General features: G+C 29.2%; 1 protein-coding gene across 1 annotated transcript; it reads left to right on the top strand.

The window, feature by feature from the left end:
* Window positions 1–1,390: 1,390 nt before the first annotated feature.
* On the top strand, window positions 1,391–10,200 carry LOC120071535 (cyanogenic beta-glucosidase-like). Its single transcript, XM_039023863.2, has 13 exons — window positions 1,391–1,567; window positions 2,866–2,935; window positions 4,676–4,734; window positions 4,848–4,923; window positions 5,897–5,974; window positions 6,057–6,144; window positions 6,652–6,907; window positions 7,180–7,295; window positions 8,311–8,528; window positions 8,726–8,757; window positions 8,876–8,981; window positions 9,260–9,362; window positions 9,827–10,200. The coding sequence occupies exons 1-13, from the start codon at window positions 1,409–1,411 to the stop codon at window positions 9,993–9,995; spliced, it is 1,530 nt and encodes a 509-aa protein (XP_038879791.2). The 5' UTR covers window positions 1,391–1,408; the 3' UTR covers window positions 9,996–10,200.
* The last annotated feature ends 5,791 nt before the right edge of the window (window positions 10,201–15,991 follow it).

Raw genomic sequence — 15,991 nt, forward strand, 5'->3', positions numbered from 1 at the left:
GGTATAAATTGATATTTGCCCTTATTAATATTATTATTATTATTATTATTATATATCTTCAAAATTCTGAATGGTAAAGAGGTATACAAAAGTAAATTGGACTAGGCAAAGTAATAACCTATTAGGCCATTCATGTAGAAAGTAGGAAAATTTAGATAATGGTATAATTGAGCCTATTTATTTAATCTATATGGGTAGAAAATGCATTAAAAAGACAAAAAAAAGTTTCCATTTATTTCTCGGTGTTTCAACCTCTTCTAATTTCTTAAAATTTTGGAAGATATGTTAGGAATATATATGTTTGGTACCATACCTCCAATTCTTAAATGGCATATATTTTTTAATCTAAATTTATGTTGATTTGGTAAGGATTATATCATGTAAGTTCATCGACAATCAATAATTCCAACATGTATGCCTTAGACAACTAACAAACTACATCCAACAATTGTAAAATTACAAGCCACCAATTCTAATATAATTAACTGACCAATTTTTATTTTCCTCTCAATATAACTTATGCTCCTTCAAAATGTGAGACTCCCTCTCAACAATAACTTCTATCTTTCCACTTTCAAGTATAGACCACTTTACTTGGAATACTTAGGTTTCCCTAAGTAAGTGAATCCCTTATTAAGTTGCAGCAGACAATTCACTAAGATTTAAAGATTCACACTCGAGATTGAGAGTAGTAAAAGCTTAACAATTACAAGGATTGACATAATGAAAATCTTCTTTCCAAACACAACCAACACAAATGACTCAACAATTCTTCAAAAGCGGCAACCTTAACAAAGAGTATAAAATATGCACAACAGAAAAAGAGAAACAGACCCATATCATAATCTGTTGAGCCTAGATAAGGAAAATATACTCTAGAATAAACACCCAAAAAATTTTAAATAAGAAAATATACTCCTCTCATGACCAATTGATTTTGAGATGAAATTCTATGTTATCCAATATTCTATCAAAACCAGGAAACCTAAACGGGATGTAATAAAAAAAATAAATAAAAAAGATCCAATCTGAGAATATTAAAACCTTAAGAAACACCATCTTTAGATACACATGGTCAAAATGTCACATTGAGAAAATGAAGGGTCTCACACTTTTTATAAAATAGATGGATTACTTCTCTTATTATCAATTACTTATTAGATGGAATTCATGTTATCTAATACACTTCTCATGATTAAGCAAAAGGAACAACACATGCTCTTTAGCTATAATAAAAACAAAATATTAAAAAATTAAGATTATTAATTAATGGTTTCGTAGAAATATAAACATAAAATTAAAATATAATAATAATGACAAAATTTTCTTACATGGCTTCCCATACCCTCTATAAATAGGAGTGTGGTGAGAGCAATACTCTCTCATTCCCAAACAAAAAAAACAAAGTATGGCTTTCAAACATAGTTATCCCTTTCTTAGCTTTGTATTTCTTCTTTTTCTTGTAGCTGCAAAAGCCAAGGAACCCTCTCCACACTCTATTGATGTAGTCAAAAGAAGTTTCTTTCCTAAAGATTTCATTTTTGGCTCAGCATCTTCTGCTTATCAGGTAAGAAAGAGTTACATTTCATTTTAATGTAACTTCAATAAATAACTTTTACAAAACGTTTCTTAATGATTTTATTATTCTCTCAAGTTAATGTTGTGTTTGGATTAACGTTTTGAGTGTTTGATTTTAAAAATGAGTTGTTTAAACAAAATTTGTAGTGTCCGACAACTATCGAAATTGACTTTTTAAACATTGAGTTTAAGAAAAAAGTCATTAGGAATGAAACACTAATCCAAATCAATTTTTAGAAGGAAAAAAAAATGTTTGAGCGTTTAACTGAAAATCCTCTTACATTTTCATCATACATGAAAATGACAAAAATATCTTTACACTTTCCTACCTAAATATCTTTGTCTTCACTTTCACCATTTTTGTTGCCAACGAGTATTTACCATCATTGTTCATTGCCAAATGTCGATGACTACCATGGTCGACTACTACTACGACCAATATCGACCGTCAATTAATGTTCTAGTGTTAGTTAATAGTTATTGTTTATAATAATGTCACATTAGCAAAATATTTCGTGTACCAAATAAAATTGTTGAGGAACCAATTAAGTTTAACCAAATATAAGAGGGTTTTTTTCTAAAAAAAAAATTATTATTTTAAATCGTTTTCGTGTTTAAAAGAAAATGTATTTTTTAAAAATGTACTTAATCCACCTAATTGGCCCTCAATTGTTAGTGCAATATATTTCTCCTTTTAAGAAATGTACCTAACGAAAATTTATTATCCATTATTGATAATTCTAAAATTTTGCTATATTGTGTAAATATTTTGGTTCATTTTTTTATATTTGATAACAATCATTTTATGGTTTGAATAGAAACAATTAATAAAAACACGGTTTTCATATATTCATTAAAAAATTATAACATAATATGCAATTTGTAAAAAAGGTTACCTCTGATATTTTTTTATTATTATTTTTTAATGGTGACTTATTTCATATATGTTTGTCAAAATCTCAGAATCTTTATGATTGGGAATTTGATTATTACACTTTGAAAAGCTTAGATCCCTCCATTTGATGAACAAAATACTATCAGAAGTAAAAATTGAAAATTGAAAATTTATTCTATCAGTGTCTATTGATGATAGATAACGATAGACATTAAATAAATGCCTATTAGTGTCAATCACTGATAGACAATGATATTTTACTATATTGGTAAATAATTTGATTCATTTTTTATATTTGAAAACAATATTAAAAGAATAATTTATTAATATATTTAGTTTTCTTAAGTGATTTTATTTGACTTTACTTTTTTTTAATTTTCTTTTAATTTCAGTTTGAAGGTGCTGCCAATGAGGATGGAAAAAGACCAAGTATATGGGATACCTTTACTCACCAACACCCAGGTCTCTTTCTCTTAACTTGTTTTCTTGTAATTTACTCTCTTTTTGAAAATATTGTAAATCATATATAATATGATTATGATTAATTCTTTTTATACCTTTGTGTTTGGTTTCCTCCATATAAAAATGAGGAAGATATCCTAAAATGTTAAAAGTGACAAACAAACCAATGTACTATATCTATTTTCCTTAAGGACTACCTAGGAATTATAAATTATTACTTAAAAACTACAAAATTAAAGTATTGTTGAAGAAGAACATGATATAATTCATCATTGATGTCCATTTATTCTATTTTTTATACAATTATTGATCATTTTTTTAAATACTTGATGGTGGAGAAATCAAATTTCTCGCATTGAGCTAGTTTGATTATACAAACTTTTTATCGATTGAACTAGGCTTATTTTTTCTTTACCAATATTTAGATGTATTATCTTATTTTTGTTGTCTTCTTTACTTAACTTTGAGTATGTGTGCAATTCTTCCTACTACTTTTTATGTTACGTAGAAATATTATAAAATAGGTTAAGATACCATTTCGATCTCTACACTTTGAAGTTTGTTTAATTTTAATCCTTGTACTTTCAATTGTTCATTTTTAGTAACTTTCAATAAATGTTATTAAATTTTGTACTCAAAGTTAATTTTTAATGAAATTCATTTAACTAGTAATTCTAATGTTCATATAAGGAATTACAAAATTGTAAATATATTTTCATAATTTATAATTAAAAAATATTAATAGTTAACCAAAAGTTTTAAAAAAATAAGCAATAAACTAGCTAACTAATTTTAAGATTTATGAAAATTACAAAGACTAGAATTGGATGACTGAAAGTAGAGGAATTAAAATTGAACAAACTTTAAAGTATTTGGACCAAAATGATATTTTAATCTAAAATTTAAGAGAAATTTTTATAAATAAGAAAAATGGCAAACTATTTACAGAATTAACAAAAAAAAAAAAAACATTGATGACACTATCAACTTTTATCAACCTCTATCAATGATAGATTTGTACCATTTTCTATCACTGATATTATGAATGATAGACTTATATCATGATAGACATTGATAGGCTTTTATCAGCCTCTATCAGCAATAGACTTCTATTGGTTTCTATCACCGATAAATATTGATAGATTTCTATCTACCTATTAGTGATAAACTTGTATCAACTTTTATCACTACGTCTATGTGTGATAAATATTGATAACTATGTCTATCACAACTATAATTAAATTTTACTATTTGGGTATATATTTTTTTCATATTTTTGTGTTTTTCAAAATCCCCCAAAATTTAATATAGGTTTAGAAGCATTTAAAAATTATTCCTCAATAAAAAATTTCTAGTGAGCTTTCCAATTATAGCTCAATATAATCATAGTTGATAGAAATCTTTATACTAAAGGTTAATGTATTCGTTTTTTCTTTCTTTTTATTTATTGTAATATGTCAGCAAAAACTGAACGGAAGATTTTTATAAATAGAAAAATCTAGGCACACATTTTATACGATCCGTTTTAAAATGAAATCATTCTTTATCCTATTAAAAAGCAAGTCATTATAAAAACTTCTAAAACTTTAAAAATCAAATTAGAAAGAATTAGAGGAAAAAAGATTATACAATTTGTGTAAATAATGTCTAAATCCAAAGAAATAAATCAAACACTAAAAGAATGAAAAAAAAAAAAAGAAAAAGAAAAAAAGACTTACTTGATCGTTTGTAAAATTGTAGAGAAAATTTACGATCACAGCAATGGAGATGTAGCTATTGATCAATACCATCGTTATAAGGTGCGTAAACAATACGAAAATGTTTAGGCTTTATTATATTATTAATTTATTGACATCATTTTTTATTACTTATATTTATTAAAAAATTAATGGATAAATTCTTTTTAATGCAGGAAGATGTTGCCATTTTGAAGAAAATTGGCTTCAATGCTTACAGATTCTCAATTGCTTGGTCTAGAGTTTTGCCAAGTAAGAAAAAAGGGTTGAGTTATTGTTTACAATTATACTTTATTTTTTATTTTTATATTTTAAAATAATAAAAATTATTGAGAAGAAATAATAGGCTGGTAAATATATAAGTTGTTTGAAATTACTATTTGGCAATATTTTTAGTATTAAAGTCTTTTTCATATAAATGAAGTTCATGTTTCCTTCCAGAATATAGAGTCTATAAGTAATTATTTTAATGTGCAAAAAATATTAAAAAATTTCGATCGTTTTGAGTGAAGGTGTTTTAAACTCTATGTGATAATCATTTATTTATTTTGAAAATTATGCTAATTTTCAAATTTTCTATACAAACATCTCAAATTCTTAGCCAATTTTTTAAATTGATTTTTTTTTAAAAAAAATTGTAATAATTTTCAAATTTTGAGAAATACTCTTAAAATGTATAGACGACAAAACATCAATAGATCGAAGTGATGTTTAGAAATTTAATATTAAAAAATAAAAAGCAAAATACTAAATGGTACACTAAAGTCAAATTATTTACAAATATAATAAAATTTCAATATCTATTTACGATAAACCATGATAGATTGCAATAAACTATTATATGTTTCTATCTGTATCATGATAGACACATATAGTAGTCTATCGCAATCTATCATAGATAGACTGTGATATTTTGTTATTATTTGTAAATATTATCAGCAATTTTGTCATTTAGAATAATTTTTCTAATTATTTTGATGTTGTAAATGTTTATATAGAAAAGTAAGTTGTGCTTTTTTAGTTGACTACTCAACTTAAATTTTATCAAATTATTTTTAAATTTGTTAATAAAAATATAACTTAAATACAACTCCTCAATAAAGACAGTTTTGAAATGGAATCTCTTTCAAAAACTTAGCATATTATTCATGGATCTTTGATGTATTCAAGCATGTCCTTTTATTTTACATTTTTTACATTATACTTTCATTTATTATTATTACAGAGGGAAAACTTAGTGGAGGAGTGAACAAGAAAGGAATTGAATACTACAACAATCTCATCAATGAACTACTTGGAAATGGTGGGTATTTTTATAATATCTCCTTAATTAGTTTTATTTTATGGATTTAATATTATTAGTATTCACACTCTTAATTTCAAAGGCATGCAACCCTATGTCACCCTTTTTCATTGGGACACTCCCCAAGCTTTAGAAGATGAATATGGAGGCTTTAGGGGACATCAGATTGTGTAAGTATGAACCTTTCATATTCTCATGCATTAATAGAATATAAAATTCCAACATTTTCCAACAAAAGTATTATAATCGAAATAGAAAGATTCAAATCTTTAACCTTAATAAAATTATTAAATAACAGCTAGTTAAGTAATACTTAAATTGATATTAAATAAGTAATTGTTGCTTGTCCTTGAGAGGTTGATAAGTTATTTCTAATTTTTTTTTTAAAAGATAAGTTTGCATTTAAATAATAAAGGATGTTTGAACCATACAAGTTTAATTTTTGCTTGAGAGGTTTTCTACTTTTATTTTCATTATTTTCTTTAAGAGTTTTGATCAAGTTATTTGTAAAAACAGTACAAATTTACTCTGGTTAAGTAATATATAATTAAATCTACATTCACCTATTAGTTTAAGGTTTTGTGTCAATAAGTGGTTTAAGAATTCTCAATGTTTGCTTGTTTTATTTTTTTAGAAACATAAATTATATTTTAAAATATTCTAAAAATTAATTATAGGGATGATTTTCGAGATTATGCTGAACTTTGCTTCAAAGAATTTGGAGATAGAGTGAAGCATTGGATCACTCTCAATGAGCCATGGAGCTTCAGTATGGGAGGCTATGCCCAAGGAGCCAATGCTCCCGGTAGATGTTCTTCTTGGCAACCATTTCATTGCTTTGGTGGAGATTCTGGCACTGAACCATACATTGTTGGTCATTATCAACTTCTCGCTCATGCAGCCGCTGTCAAAATTTACAGAACAAAATATCAGGTTCTCTGACTCTAACATTATGAATTTGAAACTTTAATATCTAATAATCATTCTCTTAAATATATAAAAATAGGTACTACATTTAGTAAATCATTTGATGTATTTTTAAAGATTTGAACATATGGATGTTGACAATGTATGAAATTAGAATGATCAAATATACTTTGAAGAGGACTTCCCAACTATTTGAATATCTATAATATTGAACTTTTAACACCTTCGAATTGTTAATTAATTAAATGTAAATTTAATCATTTTAGAAATTTTCATAGGCATATCAAAAGGGTAAAATTGGCATCACCTTAGTGACGGTTTGGTATGTTCCATATTCAAATAGTGAGGCAGACAAAAAAGCTGCAATTCGAGCTCTTGATTTTATTCTTGGCTGGTAAGCAATATTTCACTTTAATAATATTCTTTTTTTTTTTTTTTTTTTTTTCTATTTTTGAAAATTAATCTTATAAATGCACTGATCCTAATTTTATTGCTTTATTACCTACTTTTATAAATATTTTCAAAAAATTATTTCTTAAAATTGACTTAAAATTGAAATGTGTATTTTTCAAGAAAGGTATGAAACTTGTTAAGAATTTGTGAGAAAATAAATACATTTTAAAAACATGAAACTTTAAAAAAAATAGTTCTCGAACAATACTTTAGACCAAATTAGCGATAATGATTTTATTTTTCATTTTTTTAAAAAAAAAAATTTATATTTTTTCATGTTGTCACTGTATGATCACATTTATTAAAAAAAGATTTGAATTCTTTGAAAAAATTCTAAAAACAAAAATATGTTTTTCTTTCTAAAAAGAATAAAAATAAAATGTTTATTCAAATTCTTTTTTTTTTCTTTAGTTTTATTAGTTTTGGTTCTAATTTGGAAAACATTAGTAAACAAAGAACCTTATGATCAGTTGAACTAATATTTATATACTTCATTTTTAAAAACTATACCGAAAACTAAATTATTATCCAGTGAGCTTAATTTTTTGTTTTTGTTTTCTACATTAAATTTAATCAAATATATGTGATTTGAGAGTGATTTTGAAAATTTTCCATTTTTTCATGTTCAAAATCACTGCAAACACGTAAAATAAGTTCAATATTTATTTTTACATTTCTAATTGCAATTTTCATGTCACCAAAATTTATTTTGAAGGATTAATAATATGCTTCTGAGTGACTTTGAAAATGAACAAAATTGATTTTGAGCATTTCATAAACACTCTCAAACATGTCCTAAGCTTATAATCACTTCTTACACTACTTCTATAAGTTTATTTGTGTTGTTATCCACTTCCTCCAACTCGAAAAATAGTGTGTATATATATATATATATATATAAAAGAAAAATCAAACTCTGTTCATATAATGAACTAACATTAAATACATTTATATAGGTTCATGCATCCAATAACCTATGGAGATTATCCACCTATTATGAGGGAATTGGTAAAAGAGAGATTACCAAAGTTTTCAGAAGAAGAAAGTGCTTCAATTAAAGGCTCAATTGATTTCCTTGGATTAAATTACTACACTGCTAATTATGCAAAAGACAATCCCAAAGCACCTGGTCCACAACCAAGCTACTTGACAGATTATAGAGCTAATTTATCAAGTATGTGTTTTAATTTTAATTACTCTCAAATTACTAGTTCATCTATATTCAAGTGATTTTTCAATTTCCTTTTTCTTTTTCATCCTTTAATTGTTTGTTCAAATTTGTGCTTTAGGCCTTTATTGTCCAGCACTTGGATGTTTTGATATTCATGCGTTTTGTTTAACATTTTGTAATGTTTTTTTCTATTATTGTAGCTGATCGTAATGGAGTTTCAATTGGTCCCAAGGTAACTTACGTGAATATTTCTTCATCGATTAATCTGTACTACTATGTATTATTATCCATTTATCTTCGTTCTAACCATCTATTTTGATTATGTTCTATATGTGTATATATATATATAGTTTAGTGCAATATCTTGGCTTGCTGTTTATCCAGAAGGATTGAAGAATTTATTGATCTATACAAAGACCAAATACCAAGATCCAATTATCCATATCACAGAGAATGGTATGAATTGAAAATCTATAAGTTTAGAAAAAAAAAAAATAGAGTAATACTTGGTACAATTCAAGCTACACCATTTCCATGCATCCCCTTCGATCACAAAGAGAATAAGATCAACAATTTTTTTAAAAAAAATTCATGTGGTAGCTTGTGATTGGCCACTTTGATGGAACATATAAAGATGGGTGCAACTCAAGATGCACCTAACCAAAAAAATTATTTGAAAAAATATACATAATTAATTCCACTTTTTTTTAATTATTTAAAATCATATTTTGTAGGATATCTTGAAATTGAAGGACCCCCATTTGATGAAATGATCATGGACAAGGCTAGAGTCAAGTACCATCACGACCATCTTTACAGTATTCACGAAGCAATGAAGTAAGTATGAAAAATCTAGTTACGTCTCCCTTTGACATGCTCTTAGATAAACATGGATTTCATCTCGAAACAAATGGACGATTAAGGAAATAACTTATGTATGTGACAAAAATTATGAGATCTCTCCAATTTTTTCAATTTAAGATACTCAACATATCTCTTTCGAGATAGTGCCTCTATAAAGTCCATGTGTGACGCGAGTATGTGGTTTAAAACACACATGGACTTCACAAGTCCGAATATCATATTCGATAAACATAAAATTTCATCTCAAAATTAAATGAGAGCATAACCTATATATATCTTATAAATATTGAGAGATCTCCATATCTTTTCAAGATTTTCATCACAATCAACTAATTAAAAGAAGTTTTGAACAATCTCATGAAATATATTAAATTTTTTCATGTACGTAGAAGAAATTTCTCATATATACAATTTTTTTTTGGAAATTATTATTGTAGGGCTGGGGTAAGGGTAAGTGGATACTTTGCATGGTCATTTTTGGATAACTTTGAATGGGCAAGTGGATATGCTGTTCGTTTTGGCCTCTACTACATTGATTACAAAAACAATTTGAAGAGAATTCCAAAGCTCTCAGGCAAATGGTTCGAAAATTTCCTCAAAACTTGAAGATAATTCATCTCATGATCTATGTTGCTCGTCTTGTTATCTGTATTGTCGTGTGTTTGTTGATTATATGGCAAATGCTAGTGAAAGAGCTAGAGAAATGTACCAAAAAATGTTGTTATTTTCTTATGTATCTTGATGATTAGTAAAATAAGAAGGCTACTATCATGAATAGTCCATTTTAAAAGATATTTTTTCCTTTTTTTAATTCAGGCAGTGTTATCCTATATATTTTCTTGGATGAACAAATAGGCAAACAATTATAAAGATGATGATGCCAAATCCACCTCCACTAAAAAAGATAGCCAACTAGGACTATCATCCCACCAAACAAGAGATTGAGATTTGAAAATGATAAGGAGGTGTCTATTGCAATTTAACAATGTTATAACTGATGTTATAGCAATTCACAAGACATTTAAAATAAAACACAAGAGAATGACACCCGAGATTGATAAACCAATTCATTGTAAATCACCTACATCTATGGGGCAAAGTGTCCAAGAAAGATAACTTCACTAACATTAATGAAAAACAATTACAACGAAAACTTATCTGTAATGAATGCACGATTACAGTGTCTCTCGTACAACTTTATCAGTCAACTAATAACCTCGGCTCCCCCTAGGTGTAAGACTCATTCTCACATGACTTAGGCTCTCCCTAACCCTTCGAAGAACCTCAAACTATTTAGCATTGAGAGCCTTTGAAGATGTTAGCAATCTGATTTTCAGTTTGAATATGTTCCAAGACAATCTATTTTCTTTCAACCAATTCTCGAATGAAATGGTGTTTGATGTCAATATGTTTTGTTCTATTGTGTTGAATTGGGTTCTTAGAAATATTGATTGCGCTCAAGTTGTCACAATACAATGTCATACCATTTGCTGACATCATATTCTCTAAGCATCTATTTCATCCAGAGAAGCTGAGTGCAACTACTATCTGCAGTAACATACTTGGCTTTAGTAGTGGATAGAGAGACATTTTTATTTCTTGCAAAACCAGGACACCAAATTGTTTCTTAAAAGGAAACATCCACCTGGAATGCTTTTTCTATCTTTTGAGCTTTCATCATAATTTGCATCACAATAACCAACTAGAGAGCGGTTAGTGTCAAAAGAATATAGAAGATCATACTCACATGTACCATTAATGTATTCGATGATTCGCTTGGCACTCAATAAATGACCAACTTTAGGTTTCGCTTGATATCTGGCAAAGATCCCAACGGCAAAAGAAATGCCAGGCCTATTGGTAGTGAGGTAAAGTAAACTCCCAATAATACTTTGATACAGGCTCTTATCAACACATAACCCATTGGGGTCTTTAGTCATTTTAACATGAGTGGGAACAGGGGTTGTCTTTGTACGAGCATTTTCAAGTCCAAACCTTTTTAATCCCTTGCATATTTTCTGTGAGAGATGAAAATTCCATCTTTAAGCTGTTTGATCTGGAGACATAAGAAATATTTTAACTGGCCCACAAAGCTCATTTAAAATTCAGTATGTATTTGATTTACAAAACGATCCACGAGATGCTGTGACATTCCTCCAAACACAATGTGATCCAAAATAAACTTGGGTAATTATAAGGCTCCCCTGTTCTTTCTTCACAAAAAACATTTGGTCAATTCTCCTTCTCACATATCCCTGTTTAAGAAGAAATTCAGATAAATGATCATACCAAGCACAAGGTGCTTGCTTCAGGCCATACTAAGCTTTTTGAAGCTTGTATACATAATCAGGGTGATTAGGATCAACAAATCCTTAAGATCGCTCGACATAGACTTCTTCATTTAAGTACCCATTGAGAAAGGTACTTTTGAAATCCATCTGGTAAAGTATGAACTTGAGGAACCAGGCAACACTTAGCAAAAGTCTGATGGCTTCCAGACGTGCTACAAGAGCAAACGTCTCATCAAAGTCAACACCTTCTATTTGAGAGTACCTTTGAGTGACCAGGCGAGCCTTATTTCTTATGACCATTCAACCTACATCAGATTTACTCTCGATGATCCATTTTATGCCAATGACATTTGTTGAAACAGGTCGTGGGACCAACATCTAGACTTGAAGTCTTTCAAATTGCATAAGTTCTTTTTGCATTGCATTAATCCAACACTCATCTTTCGAGACTTCAAAAGTATTTTTGGGTTCATAAAGGATGTGAAACAAATGTTATCAATCATTTGGAGGTAGTCCACTATTTCCCTTTTTCTGATGAAAACTCCAGAATCAACATCTTCTATAATATTGCTGGGAGGATGATTCTTCAAGATACTATTAGAGGGTTGCTTAGAACGTTTATGATTCTCTTCACTATTCGAGACTATATAGTCTTCAGGATTTACAGACTTGTCAAAGGAATTGTTATCAGCAGTTTGTGAGACAACCAATTTAGATTTACTCCCATCTGTCACAGCATCAACATCATCGTCTTCAATCGCCTCAACACTCCCTCTTTCTTCATTCAAATAATCTAGGACAACATTGATAGACTCCATAACGCTCTTTGTACCTTGTTATAGACTCTATAGGCTCTGCTATTTACTGAGTACCCAAGAAAAATTCTTTCATTACTTTTGGAATCTCATTTTTCATTTGGATCTTGATCAACTAATATAAAACATGGATTGCCGAAAATATGAAAGTATTTGATATTAGGTTTCCTCCCCCTTAAAATTTCATAATTTGTGTAGCCAGTACCAGGCCAAATAGCAATCCGATTATGTATGTGACAAGTAGTATTCAGGGCTTCAGCCCAAAAATGATATGGGAGGTCAAAAGCATGAAGCATAGCTTGAGCCATCTCCTATAAGGTTTGGTTCCTTCGTTCGAAAATTCCATTCTGCTGAGGCGTGATGAGGGTAGAGAACTCGTGATGTATACCTTTGAAGTGACAAAAATCAGTAAATTGACTAATTTCAAATTCCCTTCCATGATCAATGTGTATACAGACAATGTTCAATCCTTTTCTCTTTGCAATGGGAGATAGAGAGTTTTGAGCACTTGAAATGACGCATACTTATCTCTTATAAATTTAACCCACGTGTATCTGGAAAAGTCATCAACATAGACCATGACATAATTTTTTCCTCCAAGCTTTCTACTTATATGAGTCCATAAGGTCTATATGAATCAGCTCGAGGATGCGATTTGTAACAATTACTTATGCCTATTTATGAGGCACTCTCGTTTGTTTCCCTTCTTCGCATTCTCCACATATAACCCTTTCATAGTTCCTGACATTTGAAAGGACAATCACAACATTTCTCATCACATTCTTTTATATGGTTTTTCTACCGACATATCCAAAATGCTTGTGCCACAAAGCTATTCTATCATGGTTAGATACAAGGCAATTATGGTTGGAGCTTATAAGGGTCCACATATAGCAGTTGTTTGTAGAGCACTTTCTTGTCATGGCAAGAGTTTTAGCATTATCTGTGACGACACAACCATCTCTTGTAAAGTTTACATTCAGCCCTTGATCACAGAGTTAACTTATACAGATAAGATTTGTTGTCAACCCTTCAACTAACATCACATCATCAAGAATAGGTAGTCCAAAATATTTCAGTTTCCCTTTGCCAATAATCTTTCCAATGGCTCCATCACCAAAAGTGACTTGATCTGATCCAATCGCCTTAATGTGAGAAACATGGTTCTTTTCGCCAGTCATGTGCCTCGATCACCTGCTGTCAAATAACCAATCATTTTTTGTTGAAGATCAAAGAGATGTGAGAATCACATTACACAGATTTTGACTAGTTTTAATTTTCCACACTTTCTTTACAGGGGAAGTATTTGATTTCTTGTTGAATACATGCCTAGTAAACAATGTGGGGTTCTCACGATTATGATACCCATGAAGCTGGTAACAGTAGGGTTTTATGTGACCTCTTTTTCCACCAAAATGATAGATCCACTACACTCTATTCACTTGTATCTTATTTCGAAATTGAGTTGTGGTAGAACATTCAAGTTGCGAATTTCTCCAAGGTTCTATTTCTTTTACAAACATAATTTTCTGTTTTTCTTTATCTTAAGGTTACCTTCCTTTTGAACTGATGGAACTAGAGAATCCAATGTCTCGAGCATCCCTGGGTGGCTTACTTTTAGAGATGATTTTATCAAGGTGATCTGTTCTAGAATTTAACATCCGAATAGAATTATACATCGACTCTTTTTCAACTTTAACTTTATTGAGTTTATGCTTCAAGTCAGAAATGACAGACCTAAGACGAGAGTTATCAACAATAAGAGATTCTATCATTCCTTTCTGGATATCAAGAGCCTTCACATCCTCATATTTCTGCTTATATAGCTCACGATAGACATCTGTAATTGATGAGTCAGATAATTCATTATTACCAACTATTGCAGTGAGTTCATCCATTAGTTTTTTTATTTTTAGAATTGGCGGACGAACTACAATTGACAAAAGCCTTGACATCTTCTTCAAACTCACTACTGACATCCAACTCTTCATCAGACAAAGTCATGACGTAACTTTTGTTTTGATGTTTCAAGAATGTAGGATATTCAGACTAATAGTGACCAAAACCTTCTTCTCTACAACGAAATAACTTATCTTTGTTTGAGTCAACCACTTTTGGTTTGTCAGAGTCCTTAAACCATTGAGATCTGTAAACAAATGCGCTAGAAATATTTCCATTCTTTGTCGATTTAGGAGAGTGAAAACAAACTTCAGCAAAAGGGGTGCGATTGCATCAGAGAAATTTTTGCCAGAACCCTTTCCTAATTCAGCAGAATGTTGTTCAATTGATGACTGCAAGGCAATTCCCTTATTTCTTTTCTTAGGCCTGTCACTAAAAGATATTTCAAAAGTTAGTAAAGAATGAAATAGATCATCAACATTCATGGTGAAAGTATCCTGGGTTTCTTCTATAGCAGTGACCTTTACGCCAAATCTCTTTGGTGGAGATTTGAGAATTTCCCAAATAAGTTTTCCTTCTAGAATCTTCTCACTCAGAGCAAATGATTCATTTGCAATATCAAGAAGTTTCACATTGAATTTGTTAGAGTTAGCATGCAATTAACGGAAGAAAACAGAATCATTAAGCACTCTAATTCATCAATTTTAGTATCAAATTAAGCATGTTTATCAAACAAAAAGAGGGTTTCATAAAAGACTCACCTTTGATGACTTTAAACTTCAAATTCAGCTTCAATCTCCTAAGTTACAAGGTGTAGACCACCAAAAGATCTTCCCTACTATTCTCTTTGGACCTTAGATTGATTTGTGGGAATCAAAATGAGCTGAATTGAGGATATTTAGAGAGGTTTTTTCTGGTTTTCAGCTGAACATGAAAAACACTTTCTTCATCAGTTTTTCTCCCAAGAATTCAGAATGCATGACCTCTTATTTCAACAATTGAAACCAACTTTTGTTCGATTTCTTCCATGCAATCAAATTACACATGAATTGGACAGCTTCACCTCGAATAGTTAGTGGAATTTTGGTGACACAATAGTGGGAAAATCCCACTTTAGTGGAATTATCCAAAAATCAATTTTCTTATTAATTTTGAAATTCCTTTTCAAAATTAATACCAAATTTCAGATTTAAATTCTTTAGCTAAACCGAAATTTTATTAACTTGACCAAAAATTAATTCAATAATTAATTTTTAAATAAAATTAATAATTAATTAAAAATTTTAATTAATTCTATTAATTTAATATCAAATATTAAATTAATTAAACACCAATTCCACAACTATGAATCCTTGTTCATGTATTTAATATTTAAATCGAATTTAAATATTATTCAATTCTTCAAATTCGTTTAATTCGATAATTAATGTGTAATTGTATCACATATAATTACTAATTACCTTAATTCGAATTTGAACGTTTCAAATTAAACTCATCACTCTATTATAAGGTTTATTCCATTTGTGAGCTAGTATGGGGATCTAATTTTCCTACAAATCATGAGCTCCAACGATTCGAGATTAATTGACTAAACTCA

The sequence above is a fragment of the Benincasa hispida genome, chromosome 2 (assembly GCF_027475165.1).
Source record: "Benincasa hispida cultivar pf3 chromosome 2, pf3_genome.v1.1, whole genome shotgun sequence".
Lineage (NCBI taxonomy): Eukaryota > Viridiplantae > Streptophyta > Magnoliopsida > Cucurbitales > Cucurbitaceae > Benincasa > Benincasa hispida.